Here is an 18793-nt window from a genome sequence, read left to right on the forward strand (position 1 = left end):
TCCTTTTTAAACCGTAGAAATGTGGTCACACACTAAGAAGTCATTAATTCAATCAGCCTTTGTTGTAATGAATGGAAGCCCTTTTCATTTCCAATTATCCAATCCTTACCAATTTGTGTCCTTGGCTCTTTCTAGAGTCCGACAGCAACTCAGACAGTGACATCTCTGGAAAGAAAGTGAAGGAGTTAAAGCTGCTGCCATGTGGATCATCTAAGAAGGAGATGACTCCCCGCAGGCTAACCAAAGGCCATGAACTACTGAACACCTCAACCAATCACACCGCCACCAGCTGCTCCCCCCTCAACCTACAGGTCATCAAGTCTCCCACCATTGTCACCAGCTCCAGTGCCTTGGCCTATCACAGTTCTCCAGGCTCATCCTCCTACAGCCTAGCCTCTCCGTTAGGTAATGCATTGAAAATATGTACATGGCAACTGTAAAAATGAGCAGGAGAGATATAGGATGTGATATCTTGTGCATTAAAATACTATGTTTTTGTTAATGCCCTCTCTTCCTCTGATGACTGTTAAGAGGGATTGTTAATTTTAAGGTGGCAGGAAGGAGGCAGTTGGTTGTCATGGCTCTGAGGTCTTGTAGGTACATGTCTAAGAGCCCTGACAACTTTTTTGGCACAGCAACAAGGTTCATTTCCGCCTTCTTTCAATGCAGAGAGATTACCCAGATCAGAGAAAATAGGACAAATGTGTAGCTTGCCAGGAATGTACCAGCAGACATTCCAGTCCTTCCCCCTTGTGTTGAAAATCGTCTTTCCTCTTATGCATCTTTTAAATGGAAACTGTTGGGACAAACAACATGTGATTTAAATGCACTCTTTCATATTTATCATGGTTTGGTACTTCAGTTCCATGAATTTAGTTATGGCAGCCCAAAGCATTGTGAGTAGTTTTAACCTTGTGGTTACTTAATGTAGGAAAACCAAGAGTTTCGGGCCGATACAGTCCTATCACAGACATGTTGGTATCATTTTTTAAATATATTTTCAGATAAGTGCCAACATGTTAACTATTTTTCCTGAACATGTAATCCAAAAGACAGTGCCTCATGTGAATGCATCAAGTTGTTTGGGAAGATGATTGCATTCTCATATGCTCATATACATGTATGTATACATATACATATTACCAATACAATTATCAAAACCCTGAGCTCAGTCGCATGTAACAGTGCATAAAAAATTACAAGATCATAGTCCATGTATGAATTCAATTATTTTTACTTAAGATAAAAAAAAATCACTAATATGAAGCCATATTGGTAATCTGTGTCCATAAAATCGGTGGTGTAGGTTTCACAAATACAATTTCTGTCAGGCTGTAATGTTTACAGGGGAGGCCAAGACATTTAAAGGCTTCTTCTGCGATTGTGTGTGTGATTGTGTATGTGTTTGTGTGTGTGGGTATGTGTGTTTCCAGTCATAGAGGTTGTGGATAAAATTGATAGTTGAACTCTGTCTCTTCACAGGCTTAGGAAAGAGGAAGAGGGTGATGGATGAGAAGGAGCTGATGACACCTCTGGAGTTGGGGTATGTACAAGAGGCTGAGAGAAAGAAAGCTGTTATGAAGCAGTTCTCTTCAGAGTGTTTTGTAACATTCAAGATCCACAACCACAAATGGTCAAAAAATGAACAGTCCACACTGTTTTTCCGAACAAGTGGGCAATTTTTTCATTCTCTGAAATGCAGGTGGCGGAGAGAAACAAGAATCAAATCAGTCGCGGGGCGACCACAAGGCGAGGTGGCCTACTACGCTCCCTGTGGCAAGAAACTAAGGCAATACCCAGATGTGATGAAGGTACATCTTCCTCACAATGCATCATTTTAGTCTACATCTATGATGCAGAAGCAGATGTTTTGAGGCATGCAGATGAGCAGCTGAGTTTGTAACAGGAATTACAGTGGGAATACTTGTGGGCCGAATGGTTTGACGATTTATTATTGGTGGATATTTTTGGAAGTTATTGCCACACTGCTCATCCACATCACTCTCAAACAGATGCTTGTGTATCAGGAAAAAAATCTATTTTGTTGCACCCGCTGCACTTAACCCTGATCCTGATCCCCACCCCCAAACCGCTTCCTGTGACCCCAATAGTTAGAGATGATATTCTTAGATTCACTTCTTGTAACACTCTTCCCCCTCCACCCCACCACCACCCCCCCACCCCCCCCACCCCACCCCTTCCCCCTTTTTAAAAAATGATTAATGGTTCGTTTTGGGATGCACAGCTCTCTCCCCTTTTTCCAATATATTTCTGTAATCTTCCTTGTTTGCTTCACCAAAAGCTGAACTATGCTAATCTTCCGAGCTGCCTTGAGTGTTGTAGTGCAAAGAGAAAAATGTGTACTCATTCACTCACAGCTAGACATTCAGCAGGCAGTAAAAAGCCTAGCATGGCCACAGATAAATAAGAAAGGGACTGAATTGTGCAATCCAAGGTCAGAACCATTTTTCTCTCCTGAGAGCTTTTGCTCTTTTTTTTGTCCCCTGGCTTTTATAATGATTAGTAGCACTGCACAGAAGCACACTGTAACCTAACTCCCTCCAATCTAGAGCCTCCCAGTTGCTTTTCAATGTCTCAAATTTCGATTTTTTTTTCTGACTAAACCAACGCCATTATTATTTTCTCTTCTGTAGTATCTATCCAGAAATGGAATAAGTGGCATCACGCGTGATAATTTTAGCTTCAGTGCAAAGATAAGGGTTGGTGACTTCTATGAAGCCAGAGAAGGACCCCAGGTGACTGCCTTTCATCTCTCTCTCTCTCTCTCTCTCTGTCCCTGATCCCTGTTCATCTTTTCATCTAGCGGCAGGCAAAGCTTCATGCAGCAGCCACTGTCAGGGCATGGATAGGAATCAGCCAAAACCCTCTGTAGTCCTAGTTCATAGACCTCTCACTGTGCATGGATAAATGTTATAATCAGACATTACTTCCACAGGTGACCAGTGATATATGCCATGTAATGTGACTGTGATACAAATAGAGAAAATAGAAAAAAGATGTATGTAGAAGTAGAAAGATACATATTCAAGCATATTTACTCACAGAGGTGAGGGCCAGAACAAGTCTAGACAATGAATGACTGATGTTAATGAGTTATTTGTATTTAAAGCATTCGTTAGCCATGTTTTTTGTGTTAGTAATAAAAAAGTAGTATTGTCTAATTTTAAAAACACATCTGACTTGATCCCCCTGATGAATACATCCAGATTAGTCTAGCAAGCCAGCGATCAAATTATTCTCTGTTACAGCAAATGTTACATGTCAATCACAGTTTTATCTTTTGCCACCCTTCCCAATCTTTCCGTTTCCCTCCATCCTTTTTCTCACTTAAAGGGGTTACAGTGGAGCCTGTTGAAGGAAGAGGATGTTATTCCTCATATTTTGGCCATGGAAGGTCGAAGGGGTCGTCCCCCTAACTCCGATCGTCAGTCAGCAGGCGAGGGTGGCAAAGGTAACCGACGGAGGAAGGGACGGCCCCCTAATGTAGGCGATCCGCTGGTACCAGAGGGCCCCAGTCCCAGTGAGGTCAAACTTCTGCGCAAGCTAGAGGCTCAAGGTGAGCAGAGGAAATGAGCCCTGAAATATGTTTGTCAGAAGTGTTTGTGCCATTAATCAAGCAGCCATTATGGAGGCAGAAGAGGCCATGGAAAGGAGTTACTTTTTTTTTAATACTTGTTTGTTAGATCCACCTACCTCGTGCAAAGTAATACTGATACTTTTCTATTTGAATCAGCATTGTTATAACATCATTTTAGAATTCTATTTGGCTTATGTGTGTCTTTCTTAAAAATATAACAAATGCTGTTTTACCATAAAGCAGTACCACCTAGTATTCAGTTCTACCCTTTGAAAAATATTGCAAAAAGGTATTTGTTTGTATTTCAAAATCTTTATAAACAAACTGCATACATTCAATTTTTTCCTTTATGGATTCTTTTTTTTTTTAAGTATCCGTCTTTGATTTAGTTCTGACTCTTTCAAAAAGAAAAATATTTTTTACTCAGTCAGATTTGCCAAGACAGGCCATAGAAGCATTGAGGTTCTCCTGAAATTCCTCGCTTACAAAACCTCTCTTCCTGCAGAGATAGCCCGACAGGCCGCCCAGATGAAACTGATGAGAAAACTGGAAAAGCAGGCACTGGCGCGTGCAGCCAAAGAAGCACGGAAACAGCAAGGTAAACTCCATTTTTCCTATGTTTGTGTGTTGTTAACAAGAGCACTGGGCTGTAAGGATGTTAGTGGTGTTCTTTGCTGTTGGTCTGATGGTCACTTCAAACCAGCATGAAAGTATAAAAACCAGCAGGGCCAGAAGCCTCTTTGGACACTAATGCTCCTTCTACATTATTTGTTTGAATGAAGGCTCATATTTATTTTCATCACTTAGCTTTAATCTTCTTTCTGCTCTTATCTTTATTGCTACCAGACTACTGCCTCCAAACATTTAGTTTATGCACTTCTTATTCCTATACACAATTTCAAAGCTACAAATTCCAATCTGGAAGATCTCTGTTTGCTTTGTTTCACTGTGTTCTGGTTCTACTAAGCACATTTGTTTTTAAAGGTGATTAAACATTACAGGTCATTAAAGATGCTGAAATGAAGTTGTATGGCTATTAAGTTAGATTATTTCTATACAGTTACTCTTGATCTCTTTTATCAAGGCCATCGGGTAAGAATTAGTGATATAAGTGGCTTTATTTGAAATTTGTATAGTAAACATTTATGTGAGATTTTGAATACTAAATGATCTAATGTTTTTTTTTTTGGCAAATAGTTATTACGCATGTAGAGCACAAAATCACAGACAAGATAAGACGTACCACCTTGTCCACAGGGGGCGCCAAAATCACCAGAAAACAAAAGTTCCTCGTAGTAGCTTTAAAAGACTGTATTTGTGTGTTTTATTTTCGTTTTGCGTGACAGACAAAGGTGAGGTGATCTACAATGTCTTGCGTCCTTGTGTTTAATACACTTGATCTCAGTTTAACCTCCTTAATCAATAACGCCTTTAAGAACTTTAAATTTCTGCCCAACTTCGTAGGTCATTTTCATAGAAATTAATCTAAAACTGACTATTCTTTTTCAGCTATCATGGCAGCAGAGGAAAGGAGGAAACAGAAAGAGCATATCAAGATTCTCAAGCAGCAGGTGGGTCTGCCTTACACATGTGCCCACAAATCTTTCCCTCTCCTTATCTACTTATCTACCTAAGTGTTCTTACACAAAAAGCCACTGCAAGAAATGCTGAATAGTTATTTTGTGATGCTTTAAAACTTCCTTTTTCAATTACCATCATTACGCCTAGTACTCTACTTATTGCTGTGTCTTTTGCCCAACGTAAGTGGAATAGAGTGCTCAGAAAGTGAGATTATTTAGGAGATGTTTTCCAGTGTCTCAAATATTAAGAGATGGCGTTTTTTTTTTTTTTTTACAGGAAAAGATCAAGCGTATTCAGCAAATTCGGATGGAGAAAGAACTCAGGGCGCAGCAAATTTTGGAGGTACAGAATCTGATCCAACAGCACCTCTGATTAAGCAGAACATTCCTGGATAGTTTTTGCCCCTCAGTCTATAGTGTTTTAATCTTCCTAAAGCTCATTACTGAACAGCAGCATGCATTGGAGGGAGTTGCGTCTTCTTAGGCATAATTCCACATGGAACTAATGCTAAATTGGTCTTGGTTGACGGCTGTTGAATATTAAAATGGCTGTTGCTGCCTCTTCAGACCTTATTTAAATTGGACAGAAAAGTCTTTTTTTTCCATCAGACAACAGTAACAGTTTAGCATAAGTGGGTCGAGAAAAAAAAAAAAAAAGGTACTGTTTTCCGCACACACAAACACATGTGCAAAGATGCATGAACACACACACACGCAGGCACACACAATTATGCTGCAGGAGCTTCAAAGTGTTTTAGCAGGACTAAATCAATTTTGAGTTGACACGGTTGACAAGCCACTCTTAACGGGAGGCTTCAACATATTCACAATTAGGTGTTAAAGAGATACATTATTCATTGGCTGTGTTTTACAAATTTCACTGGCATTCAGAAGCATCAAATCTTTGCTCAAACCAGAAAACTGCAAACAATCAGTTAAAGAGCAGCAAAGCCCTCATCCAAGACTGATTGATGTGTGTCTGTCTCGGTGACTCTTGACCTTCATCTTTATTCATAGGCCAAACGCAAAAAGAAGCAAGAAGCGGCCAATATCAAAATATTGGAGGCAGAAAAACGGATAAAGGTAGGTTTACATGTTTTTAATAAAACCCTTAAAGCTGATGTAAAATGACTGTAAGTGTAACCTTACTGTGTCTCAGGGATTATTTTTTATCACATTGACGTGAATTAGATTATTTCATGTGCACCATGATGTAGGGCTTTTTCCACTTATAAAGTAGCTGGCAATAAAATTAGAGCAGGCCTTTGAAAGGAGCTGAAATTCCATCATTCTGCAATGGTTTTTTATGATATCAGCACAATGGAAGCATATATTGATTTTTCCCCCCCATCTTCTTTTTCTTTCCTTTGAGGAGAAAGAGTTGAGGAGACAGCAGGCGGAGATTCTCAAACACCAGGTAAGGATTCACTACGACTTGCTTAATAAGACCGTTTACCTCAAACTTCACTTTGAATAGCAATTTGAAAGTGTGTGTGTGTGAGTGTATGTGTGCATCTATATGCCTTTAAATACAGGAATGTGTGAGTGTGAGTAAATGAGGTTAATTACCAAACGTCTATTTATTGATAGTCTTAAGTGTATTTCTTAATTATACACCATGATTTTTGGTATTGGATATTACTTCTGTTTCATAATGTTTTGCCAACTCTCTCTGCCAGGAGTTGGAGAGGCATAGACTAGATATGGTATGGGTATGTTTATTTTTGTACATCTAACACCTGCATCGTGTAACTGGTTGTGTTATGGTTGTCATAGCAATGCATTAAGTGTAGCACTGGCTGCTGTCATACTACATTCTTCTGCATGGCTTTCCAGCAAAACCAACAAAAGAGAGAAAAAAAGAGTCAGTATGCTGCCTCCATCTGCTCGTCCTGAGGGACAACTGACCCTGTCACGGTGGCCAGGCAGCTTCTGTCCCCCCTCCCCCGTCCCTCCCCCCTCTTCTACTCAGAATGCATTGCAAAGACCGCTAGCCAATCCACACTCACTGTCTGAAAGTGCACTCGAGGAGTTTCCATCCATCACATACATTGTCTAACTGTTGTATTGGAGTAGCTTGTGTTACCCATGAGTGCTTGACGATCTTTTTCGGCCCAGACATTGAGCTTGTGTCTGTTCGTCCGTGCATCTGTTCTGCAGTCCACAGAGTGCTGGACTTCAACCTGCCCCATCCCAGCCTCTCTGTCATTCACTGTTCCTGTACTCTGCACAAAGAATGAAAACAGCTACTAAGAATCTTTTTGTCTCTATGGTGGAGATATTTCCAGATAAATACACTTTGATGAGGGTTAAACGCAGCCTTTGCTTCAAAATAAACCTACAAAAAGACTACGAAACAATACAACAAATTCCACCATGGGGAAAAATACGGTTCTGCGTAGCATTTTATTTTGGCCTGGCTGCCTTGCTTGAAGCCCTTCTCACTCATACACAGTCGCAGCTGAATCTACAGGTCTGCCTATCTGTTTCAAACTCACAGTGAGCCAATTGTTGCCTCAACCCCTTGTACCTTTCCTAAAAGTGGGGCAAAATGAGATAACATGAAACAATCCTGGCACTTACTATTTTAACATACAGCTGTATGAGTTTTGATTTACTGCAGTTTTTTGTATCACAATATCCCTCAACATATTCAATGAATTAAAAATCTAGAAAAAGCTGATTGCCACAGGTTTTATGTCCCTTTTGAGCTGGTTCCCTTTGAAGTTCTCCATTTGCAGATAAATCAAACCAATAAGAACATGGGGAAATTGCAGCAGAGTGCTTGGCATGTAGCCTGTTTTGTTTATCACACTGACAGAACAATCCTCACAAACAGACCATGTTTTGTTGGAAATATCCTTGGCAGGCCCAAATAGTGGCAATTGTGTGTTTCTGTTGGATCACAGAGGCAATGACAGGCTGATACAGTGGAACAGGAAACCTAAAGAGATCAAATGAAATGATAGTCAGTCAGCAGTGATTCCTGTGCCCTTTTGCAGTAGACTGTGTATCATGCACCAAAGAACAACATAGATGTCTCATCCTCAGCAGTCACATACTGTGCTAATACCTAAGCTGCCAAAGCCACTGAAGTGAAACTGCTCTGTTTGTAGCTATCCTTAACCATCCATTTGTATTTGTTGTCCCCTCACTAAATATTATGTGAGCGATGTGTCAAATACACATTAGAATTGACTCATGCAATAGTCAAATTTATTATTTTTAAAGTATGACAATGTGGCATATCAGACGACTTTTGGCAACCAGCATTTTGTTGCTTTTGTTGTGTCAGCTCTAGTTTAGAGGCGCCGTCACCGATTCAAGCTGCTTCTCTTTTTTGAGCCTGTCATCACATCTACTTTATATCGCATCTATGTGTTGCTTTTTGGTTGTCATCGTACTACTGTACTCTTCACTTATGCTTCCACCATACATGTGAAAGTGTATACATGTGAAGCATCCTTGTGTGTTTGTTCAAGTATGGTGCCTCTTGAATTTAATGCATCACAATTCTACATTAATAAATACTAAATTTAGTCGACCTTGAGTGCTGTGTGTTCGTCATGTGCTTGTTAATGTGCTTCTGTTTTTTTTTTTTGCCACTCTAGGAGAGGGAGAGGAGGAGACAACATGTAATGCTGATGAAGGCTGTTGAGGCTCGCAAGAAGGCAGAGGTAGACTATATGCACACAAATACATGCCGAAGTACACACACAGTCCACTTCATGAAAAGTCATTATTTCTTGGATAAAACCCTGCTTTTCTCCTTTTTGTGCACTCTTTCCCTCCATTCATTTTTTTTTTCTACACACTTACCAAGTCAAAAGATTCTGGCCCTCAAGCACTTTTCCTTTGAATGCACAGCAGCATTAGGCTGAATTCTAATACCGCTCAGCAAACCCAAAGAAACCCTCTCCACTGTTTTCACACAAACATATAGAAATGCCCACATACACTTTGCTTCCCTAATGCTCCCTTGAATTTTGGAACTCTCCAGGAGCGTGAGCGCTTGAGGCAGGAGAAAAGGGATGAGAAGCGCCTGAACAAAGAGCGTAAACTGGAGCAACGGAGGCTGGAGCTGGAGATAGCGAGGGAGCTGAAGAAGCCAAATGAAGACATGTGTCTGTCTGATCATAAGGTAGTTAAGATAGCAACTCATCTGGTCAGTGCTGTGAATGTAGATTAGCATTTTTTTTTATATTTGAATGTTGCTTTATGTGTGAATTCAGGGCAGCATTGTGGTACTAGCACAAAAAAAACTGTAATCTCCAAATAAAAATGATTAAAATTACATAGTTTGATATTTTCTCATGGGTCAGTGCTCATTATGCGAGCTTATGGTGGAGAGGCCATTTAAAAGTGGAAAAGTGTGCCCCCAAGTGGCTTAATGTGTGTAATGCATGATGTAGAAAATGAGCTTTTATTACTATGAATTGCAAAACACCATCTTACTAACAGGCAACAGATGTGAAATATAATGAGAGCTTTACAGTCCCTTTAATCATAATTTTCTGTAGCCTAATTTGAACTTAACATGATTCTCTTACAGTAACGTATGCTAAATCAACAACAACAGCTAATAGAACTAACTTTTCTCTTTTTACAGCCTCTTCCAGAGTTCTCTCGGATTCCTGGTCTCATCCTCCCCGGCCGGGCCGTGTCAGACTGCCTGATGCTGATGCAGTTCATGCGAGGCTTTGGGAAGGTTTTGGGGCTCGATTTGAATGCAGATGTGCCCACTCTGGGCATGCTACAGGAGGGCTTGCTCAATGTGGGGGACAGTATGGGTCAGGTCCAAGACCTTCTGGTCAAACTGCTTTCTCTGGCAGTTTGTGATCCTGGTTTGCCTCCTGGACAAAAGGTGCACTTTGCCAAAGTTCATTAATAATACAATGTATTTATAATACTTTTAAGTCAGTGGAACAGCTTACTTCTTAAAGAAGAATGAATACTTTTTTATACTTTTACTTTAGTTTGCATGTTACTTTTATTTAAGCTCATTCTGAATACAAATCATATCTCCACATCATTTATTTTTCATTTTGGTTTTATTGGTTTTATTGTTACTGAGTGTTACCTTGTCTTTGAATAAATACACATGCATTTTACATTGCTCCCAGCTAAAACCAACGGGGGTGAAAAATAAACACAAATAGCAAGACCTCAAATTACTTGTTTTTCTGAAGAAAATGTTCACCAACTTCATCCTTCTCTCTCCCAATCAGACAAAAACAATGCTTGGGGACCACCTGACAAACGTTGGCATCAACAGGGATAACGTGTCTGAGGTGCTACAGATGTATATGGGAGCCCATTGTGCCAACACAGAGCTAGCCCCTCTAGCCCTCAGTCTGAAGACCAAGGCTTTCCAGGCCCATAAACCTTCCCAGAAGGCCTCCATCCTGGGTTTCCTAGCTAACGAGCTGGCCTGCAGCAGAACGGTCATCAGGTGAGAGATACAGCAACTTCATATGGACTGTGGCATTTCATATGGAGATTATGGAGTGGTCTACGTCCTCTACCTCTGAAATCACAAAATCCAAAACACAAAATTATTATTAACACTCTATTCACCGACCACACAGTGAGAAAATATATTCATTAACTGTGTGAATAATTTTGTATTTTCTTGATGCAGTAAAATTACTTAATATAGCTACAGTATGGAGCAGTAATTTTCAGTGCAGTCTTTTTAATTGTAATAATAATTATATAGTATTCATTTGTGCTTTGGGATACTAGTTAATTCAACTTTTAACTTTTGCTGTATATAGTTTCTAACCAGTATTAGCTTTTAATTTAACTAAGTGTATGCCATCACTGTCCAAAAACACCAAATCATAGATGGACATGAGCAAAATCATAACTTACAGGATTGTGTTTCCTCCTGCAGTGAGATCGACAAGAGCCTGGATCAGATGGCAAACATGAGGAAGGACAAGATCATCATGGAAGGAAAACTGAAGAAGTAAGTTTGATTTAACTGTTATATAAACACTTCTTTAATTCCCTGTTCACACCATCATGCTTAACCTGTTTGTATGTGTGTGTGTGTGTGTGTGTGTGTGTATTTATGCAGGCTGAGGACCATTCATGCTAAACGCACCGGGAGGAGGGAGGCCAGTATGGGTGTGGAAGAGAACCAGTCTGTTAGCACTCCATCCTCTGCCACCAAACGCAAGAGAAAAGCGGGCGGAGACAGTGACGATGATGAGGACGAAGACGACGACAGTGATGACCAGGCTGAGGAAGAGGATGAGGAGGAGGAGGAAGAAATAAAGAAGGTCAAAAAAGTGGAGACATATGATGAGGTAATTTTTTTATCGATGAACCCTTGATGAAAACAAACAGTCCCCTCACATACATTGACTTTATCTCTTTTGTTTTGTCAAAAGGATGAAGTTGACCAAGCCACTAGTCTCGAGGAGCTGGAGAAGCAGATTGAGAAGTTAGCCAAGGTGTGTTCTTCTGTAAAAAGTACAAGTTATGTAACAACGTTTTTATGTGTTTAAATTAGTTTATAAGGTTTTATGAATGGATGTTTGGTTTACACTAATGATGTGTGATTAAAACAGGACAGACACAGATAGTAAAAGTATTCAGGGAAGCATCTTTAAAGAGATATGCAGTCTGTAGAAACATGAAGCATTGCTGCTTGTTTTGTTGTGCAGGACTTGCTTGTATCTTCTCATAATGATATTTTTATTTTATTTAAATTTAATGTCATACAGTATTAGACAAACTTCCCACACTCTAGATAAAAGACTAGTTTTAACGCTGAAAACCTTAAATGCAGTGTATATTTTATTTATTTATACAGTGTTTATTAAAAACAATCATATGTTTGGCACATTTTATGGGCATGTGCACTGATAAGGGGCTATTAGTTAATGAATGCATTCATTAACTTAATAAATTACCTCATTAGCATAGCATGTAATGCTTAATTTATCATGGTGATTACAAAAGGACTTTACGTTGTATGAGTGTCATTTGTTTTTCATAGATAAAGAATAATGCATAGAATCATAGAGTATGTTTTGCATCATTTCAGCAACATCATCAGACCAGAAAAAAGCTGTTTGAGATTTCACATTCACTACGCTCCATGATGTATGGTCAAGACCGCTACCGCCGCCGGTACTGGGTGCTTCCCCACTGTGGAGGGGTCTTCATCGAAGCCATGGAGAGTGGAGAAGGTAGATACGGTGCACCACAGAATGTATATGTATTTATATTTAAAAGTGCTTCAACTTGCTTGTCTGATAGAATTGAACATTTTATTTTCATTAAAAAAATGTTTGGCAGATACACATCATGGTAATAGAATTGTTTTGGCAGCAAAAGGAAGGAAATATTACCGTTGTTCTTGAAAGTGTAAAGTGTGCTGACGATGTTCGTCTTTATCTTAATTATTTTAGGAACGATTTGAGATTACATCTCAGAACTATAAAAGTCTGTTACAACGTCACTTATCAAAGTACACAGCTGGAATATGAACCACACAATTGAGTTTCAACTACATTAACCGTCTAATATCCCTGCAGCTCCAGAGGAGCTGGAGGAGGAGCGACACAGGAGGAGGAGAGCAGCAGAGGAGGTCAAGGTCAAAGAGGAACCTCAGGAGATCGAGTTGCAGAAGGACAAATCCAGCAACCTAGATGGGCAGAGCACTCGAACACAAAGCTTGGAGCAACAGGAGGAAGAAAAGGAACATGATGGGAAGAAAAACTCCCCGACTCTATTCTACCAGCAACCAGGCAGTGTTTCTAAACTGTGCACATTCCAGGATGCCAACAAAGACATTGGCAAAGAAACTGTGAAGGCAGAAGACAAGGAGAGTCCCCATGTGACACTTAACGGCAGCCCCGTGGGCACTCCTGTTGCCACCACCACCACAACACCATCCTCCCCCACTCACAATACCTCTCAGCCTGCAGTAGCAACAACCCCCTCCTTGGCAACCACTAATGACTCTACAAACGTCCCTCACCCGACCTCAACTTCACTATCAGTCCAATGCCTGTCAGCCCCTCCTGAAAGCCCAGGGAACACTCCTCCAACCTCGTCCCCTGCTCCATCTCCACACATTTCATTTCAAGCAAATGACCAGCTGCTACGAGTGCTGACTGAGAGGAGTGGTCACTGGTTCAGCCTGCTCCCTCGAAACCCCTGTGACCTCGCCTCCCTCAGCACGACTCCTCCAGGAGCAGCCCGTGTGTCTCCCCAAGCGTCCTCCACCCCAGCCAATCCCAAATCCCCACCTCCCTCCCCTGCTCTGCCCCTCACCCCATCTGCTGCCTCTGCCTCAGCCAGCCCGCACCACCCGGTTGGCCTTCTCAACTACCCTTTATCAGCCCTACAGGTGAGGCAGGGTCCAAATACAGATGTTTTTTTTTTTTCTGTACAATTATTTTTCTTACCCTCATCACACTTTTGTTTTTCCCATTTTCTCCCCAGGTGAAGTCAGGTGGCTCATTATTGGGAGTTTCTTTTGGTAGCTGGTCCAGTGGCATGTTAAGTCCTAGCTTGCCACTGTGCAGCAGCCCCATGCCAGGTCACTCTTTGGAGGGCAACACGGCAGCAAGTGGCTCCAGTAAAAGTGAATCACCTTTACCTCTTATTGACAAAACTCCATCTATGCCCTCTCCTGCCCTGGAGATGCCCAAATCCCTGGACCACCTAACACCTAGACCTGTTCCAGATGGTGAGTGACAAAAAGAGGGAGAGAGAAATAAGGAAAGAGGCCATAAACAACATCCGTTATTTATTTATTCACCTGCCTGAAAATATTTATTTTGCCTGAATAATCTTATATAATTGGATTAGGCAATGTTCTGCTCTGCTGTTCGCAGTTTCACTTGGGTATAAATTAGCTAAATGAAATGTCATTTTACAATGATGTATGTTCAATGTCTCCTAGCTTACATGCATGTTTGTGTTCATTGACTCAGAGATGCTGACAGGGTGGTGGAGGGTTTCCGACGTTGGGGAGCTGAGGGCTTTAGTGATCGCTCTCCACAGCCGAGGCATCAGAGAGAAGGGCCTCCAGAGGCAGATTCAGAAATACATGGAGATCATTCCCCAGGTCTGCACCAAACACAGAGACGGTAAGTGTCTAAACACTTCAGAGGGAATAACCCCTCTACATAGCTTCATTCAAGATTCAGGAACTAGACTTGGAGCATGTAGTAAGTAGATTATTTATAAAGAGACTGTTAACGATTGTTGGATTTTACTCAAACTTGTCCTCATGATGACCTGAACTAACTGCAAACACTTTTTTTCATGATTATCTTTCACATATATTTTTGTCCATGTTTTTCACCCTCCTAATTCAATGTATTACAGGGCATTCATTTCTGACGGATATTCGTTTTGTTCTCTATCTAGCGGCCATGATTGAGCTGTGTGAGCTGGAGGAGAGTCAGGTCAGTGTGGAGTCAGTTCGGGGATGGTGTGTTGAGGAGCAGGCGATGGAGATGGACATTGCTGTGCTGCAGCAGGTCGAGGAACTGGAGAGAAAAGTCACTGCAGCCAGCCTACAAGTCAAGGTAATACACTTAAACAAGAATGCACCAATTCCCAACTACACACTTTGTAAGGAAGTGAAAGTATTGCATACTAGATATTTACTACATTGATTGTCCTCATTATGCCAGTATCTGGGCCAACAACAACATAAAGTTGTTTTTTCAACGTTTTTATGTCCTTGAAATTTGAAAAGATAATGACTTGTCCCACATTCCAGATTTTATTGGACACCATTGTTTTTTTTGTTCTTTTTATGGTCTTAAATTCAGAGCCATTGACTACTTTATAGTCCAAAAAATATATGCAACAAGTCCCCCCCTAACTTCCTCCTTGAAAAGGAGTGCAAATATGAAGAGACAAATACTTGTTCGCTAGCCGTTTTATCTGAACTTTCAGCATGTCGAGTGGTTTGATGCCATGATACTGAACAGCTGATTTTCTCTAGCAGGGCTGGACATTTCCGGACCCTCAGTCCGAGCGGGAGGACCTGGTTTACTTCGAGCACAAGCCCCCCACCAAATCAACGCCGGCCTCAGCGAACACGGGGGACAAAGACTCCAAGGAGCATCCTGAGGAGCGGGGGGAGAAGGGCGGGGTGATGCGTCACCCGGACAACCCGTTGGACATAGCAGTGACACGTCTGACCGATTTGGAGCGCAACATCGAGAGAAGGTACCTGAGGAGTCCCTTAGGTACCACCATTCAGATCAGGCTGGATAATGTGGGTACGGTCACTGTCCCTGCCCCCGCCCCATCCACTAGTGCTGACAGGGAAGGGTAGGTCATTTCTCCAACCAAAGCTCCCCCCTCTCCCACTAAGAGCATTTCCTCTCTCTTCTGTGTGCTTTTGTTTCCCATACTACTCAACAAGTGAGGTGGGATCCACTTTGCTGTGTTCACAGCAGCAGACGTGGTGGCTTGTTGCATTCTTGTTTGTTTCTTTGGTCTTGTGCAGTTTTTGGGTGGGGTGGGTTGTGAGTCCACTCAGCTTTATTTCCTGTTTAGGCAGTGTTTACTTTATGTTTATGTTCTCTGCAGTCATCTGCATGGTGTTTTGCATCTGTGACCTTGGTTTTGGGCATACTCATGGCTCCCTCTATACAGCATACACTTACACAGGTTTACTCCTTCACTCCTTCTGCATGATCACCCCCTCAACATAACAAAATCAGTGTGTACCTCTCCCCAGCGCCCTACACCCCCAAACTCCTCATGCCTCTTTCTGCACAGCTGGGGCTCTCTATGGTCTGCTGTCTTGTTGGCGGCTGGTTCAACTGATACAGTTTACTGCTTTGTGTATTTTTAAATGGGCCCATTTATACATGCATATGTGTGTATTTTTGTCTCTCATCTTTCCTTATCATCTTCTCCCAGTGGTGAGGAGGAGGTGGCCCATGGTATGAAGGTGTGGAGGAAGGCTCTGAGTGAAGTGCGCAGTGCTGCCCAGTTGGCCATGTGCATCCAGCAACTGCAGAAGTCAATCGCCTGGGAGAGGTCCATCATGAAAGTGGTGAGCAGCAGATAAAATAACACCACAGCTGGTTTCCATACCACTAACTAAAAACAAACTTTATTCAGAAGGCAAGTGCATGTTTTAAATAGTTGGATGTTTTTTTCAGTATTGTCAGATGTGCAGGAAGGGGGATAACGAGGACCTCCTCCTGCTCTGTGACGGCTGTGACAAAGGCTGCCACACTTACTGCCACAAACCCAAGATCACTTGTATCCCAGAGGGAGACTGGTACTGCCCGGCCTGTATATCCAAGGTATGATAGGACTTTTAAATGCAGGGCCATATGTCTGCAGTGACTCACTCTTAGAGGGAAATATTTTGCAGTAGTACAAATTAATTATATATTTTTACATTTTATATTTTTTATATTTTTAGGTTGATAGAGAAAAAATGTTGTAGAACAAAGGTTTCCCAGCCTTCAAAGTGGGGACACACTATCACAGTATTTGTTACGTGCCTTAAATAACAGGCCACAAGATAACCTGATGCTCATTATATTCTCAACAACTGCAAGGACTATACATTTCCCAATAAGTTATTATCACATTGCCTCTTAACATTTAATGTCTGCAGCATAAATTTTGATTTTCCACCATCAAGTTGCAATAAAGCTTATTTCTTTATTTACAGTCATACAAAGAACAATCTGAAGAAGCTATGAAAAAAAGATGTATTTTACACTTTTCCAAAAGCCTCATGTAGACTTGGCCAGAGGAGAAACTATGTATCATTGGTCCCTAAATGACAAATATTAGAATGATTAATATTTTGTTTACGTTGTGCAGGCAAGTGGTCCGTCTCCCAAAAACAAAAAACCTCAAAGCAAACAAGTAGCATCCAGTGGAGGAGGAGGGGGAGGCGGAGGAGGGGGAGGAGGTAAGAAAGGTGGAGAGGCAAAGAAGAATGGAAAGCAGGCAGGAAACGGGGAAGTGTCAGAGGACGACCCGGCCAGCGTCAGCAGCACGCCCAAGAAAGGAGCAAAAGACACCAGCAGGAAGAGGAAAACAGAGGAGAGCTCACCTGCTCAGCCACCAGCCAATCAGGAGAGCCCTGTGTGTGTGAAGCGAGCCAAGACAGCGAGAGACAACAACAGGGACCTGGGATTATGCAGGTATGTGTCTCTGCTTGCTCATACTTGTTTGACTTTGAATTCTTCATTTAAAATGACATTCTTCTAGACAGATGTACAGTAGCTGAGATTTACTGTAAGACATCTTCACTTTACCAATAAACAAGATTAAAATCTTTCCTTTTCTACATAAATCAAACGTTATTTACCGCTAATTAAAAAAAAGAAAATTTCAGCATAAAGTTCACTTCAAGCCTAGTCTATTTTTCTGTGGTGTTTGTTGGTCTTAGCCCTTAAAAACACACTTAATCATATGCAGTTATATTTCAGGCTAAAAAATCTTGGATTAGCTCTCCGATTTTTCCTCTTTCGCTGCGCCCTTGGCGATGAGTGATTCATTGAAGATGTGTTTTTATACCTTTGTAACTGTTTACACTGAACCTTAGCAGAAAGATAAAAGAGACACTCTGCCACATCAACCATAAGTGAGTTGAAGAGCAAGTCTTTTGTGCCTAGACCAACTAACCTCCTTTGTGAATCAACAAAAGCTGGGTGATGGAAAACCAATCACTAACTGTGCACCACTTGAAATGTTTTCTGGGAACAACACGGCTGACCCCCAGTTAACCAGTAAATTCAAGGGCTTTTATCAGTGGCCCTTTGGCTAAATCCCCATAGTGTGACATTAAGTAATTATTGACGTAGGATATTCAGGATTTCAATAAGGCAAGCTTATAAGCAAATAGGCATCTATTTACACATAAAACATTGTGCGTCCCTGAAGAATATATATCACATTTTTCCTTTCTTTCACTGTTGGTCTCTACCAACTACATAGGGTATCACATATTTGTACAATCGTCGGCAGCTGAAAGTAGATGTTTGCTGCGGCTATAAAGTCAGGGGTTATACGACTTAAATAATGAGCTGAAATGCACAACCGAGCAGGGGAGAAACTAGAGTTGGTTGAAAAAATGTGTCTTGTTTTTTAATACAATATTCATGATCATTTGTTGATGCAACAATATAAATGATAACTGTTTGAATAAGGTAGAAATTAAACATTTCACAGAGGAAAAAACAGCTTCTCAATGTGACACCTAAGGCTTCATCCCTAACTACTCCAATTCTTGCTCTAACTGTGTGTGTGTGTGTGTGTGTGTGTGTGTGTGTGTGTGTGTGTGTGTGTGTGTGTGTGTGTGTGTGTGTGTGTGTGTGTGTGTGTGTGTTGTACAGGGTACTCCTTGCTGAGCTGGAGCGGCATCAAGATGCATGGCCTTTTCTCACACCCGTCAACCTGAAATCAGTCCCTGGGTACAAGAAGGTCATCAAGAAACCGATGGACTTCTCCACCATACGTGAGAAGCTTGTGAGCAGCCAGTGAGTCCCCGTCAATTCTTTTTATTCTCTTTCATTTTCTACTGAAATCCTGCAGGACCCTCTGCACAGAATTTAAAGTCAGAAAAGTGTTATTCAGTAAGAAAGTTTGTGATGTA

At 41.3% G+C, this 18793-nt stretch overlaps 1 protein-coding gene across 21 annotated transcripts in view; it reads left to right on the top strand.

Annotated features, from left to right (window-relative positions):
• Window positions 1-18793, top strand: part of baz2ba (bromodomain adjacent to zinc finger domain, 2Ba) — a 69268-nt gene that overhangs the window by 48947 nt on the left and 1528 nt on the right. For 3 of the 21 annotated variants that reach the window (XM_020637911.3, XM_020637917.3, XM_020637912.3), the window contains 28 exons: window positions 136-405; window positions 1483-1543; window positions 1703-1811; window positions 2655-2756; window positions 3355-3577; window positions 4104-4196; window positions 5108-5169; window positions 5456-5521; window positions 6196-6261; window positions 6551-6595; window positions 6858-6890; window positions 8790-8855; window positions 9179-9319; window positions 9788-10042; window positions 10407-10630; window positions 11075-11149; window positions 11261-11492; window positions 11577-11639; window positions 12236-12380; window positions 12729-13546; window positions 13642-13888; window positions 14136-14291; window positions 14575-14735; window positions 15161-15492; window positions 16090-16225; window positions 16335-16481; window positions 17014-17339; window positions 18534-18677. In XM_020637911.3, coding sequence (XP_020493567.2) covers window positions 136-405; window positions 1483-1543; window positions 1703-1811; window positions 2655-2756; window positions 3355-3577; window positions 4104-4196; window positions 5108-5169; window positions 5456-5521; window positions 6196-6261; window positions 6551-6595; window positions 6858-6890; window positions 8790-8855; window positions 9179-9319; window positions 9788-10042; window positions 10407-10630; window positions 11075-11149; window positions 11261-11492; window positions 11577-11639; window positions 12236-12380; window positions 12729-13546; window positions 13642-13888; window positions 14136-14291; window positions 14575-14735; window positions 15161-15492; window positions 16090-16225; window positions 16335-16481; window positions 17014-17339; window positions 18534-18677 — 4798 coding nt within the window. The remainder of the gene's footprint in view (window positions 1-135; window positions 406-1482; window positions 1544-1702; window positions 1812-2654; window positions 2757-3354; window positions 3578-4103; window positions 4197-5107; window positions 5170-5455; window positions 5522-6195; window positions 6262-6550; window positions 6596-6857; window positions 6891-8789; window positions 8856-9178; window positions 9320-9787; window positions 10043-10406; window positions 10631-11074; window positions 11150-11260; window positions 11493-11576; window positions 11640-12235; window positions 12381-12728; window positions 13547-13641; window positions 13889-14135; window positions 14292-14574; window positions 14736-15160; window positions 15493-16089; window positions 16226-16334; window positions 16482-17013; window positions 17340-18533; window positions 18678-18793) is intronic. The other 18 variants (XM_020637914.3, XM_020637918.3, XM_020637924.3 and 15 more) reach the window with 17 other exon arrangements.

This window comes from Labrus bergylta, chromosome 3 (genome assembly GCF_963930695.1).
Source record: "Labrus bergylta chromosome 3, fLabBer1.1, whole genome shotgun sequence".
NCBI lineage: Eukaryota > Metazoa > Chordata > Actinopteri > Labriformes > Labridae > Labrus > Labrus bergylta.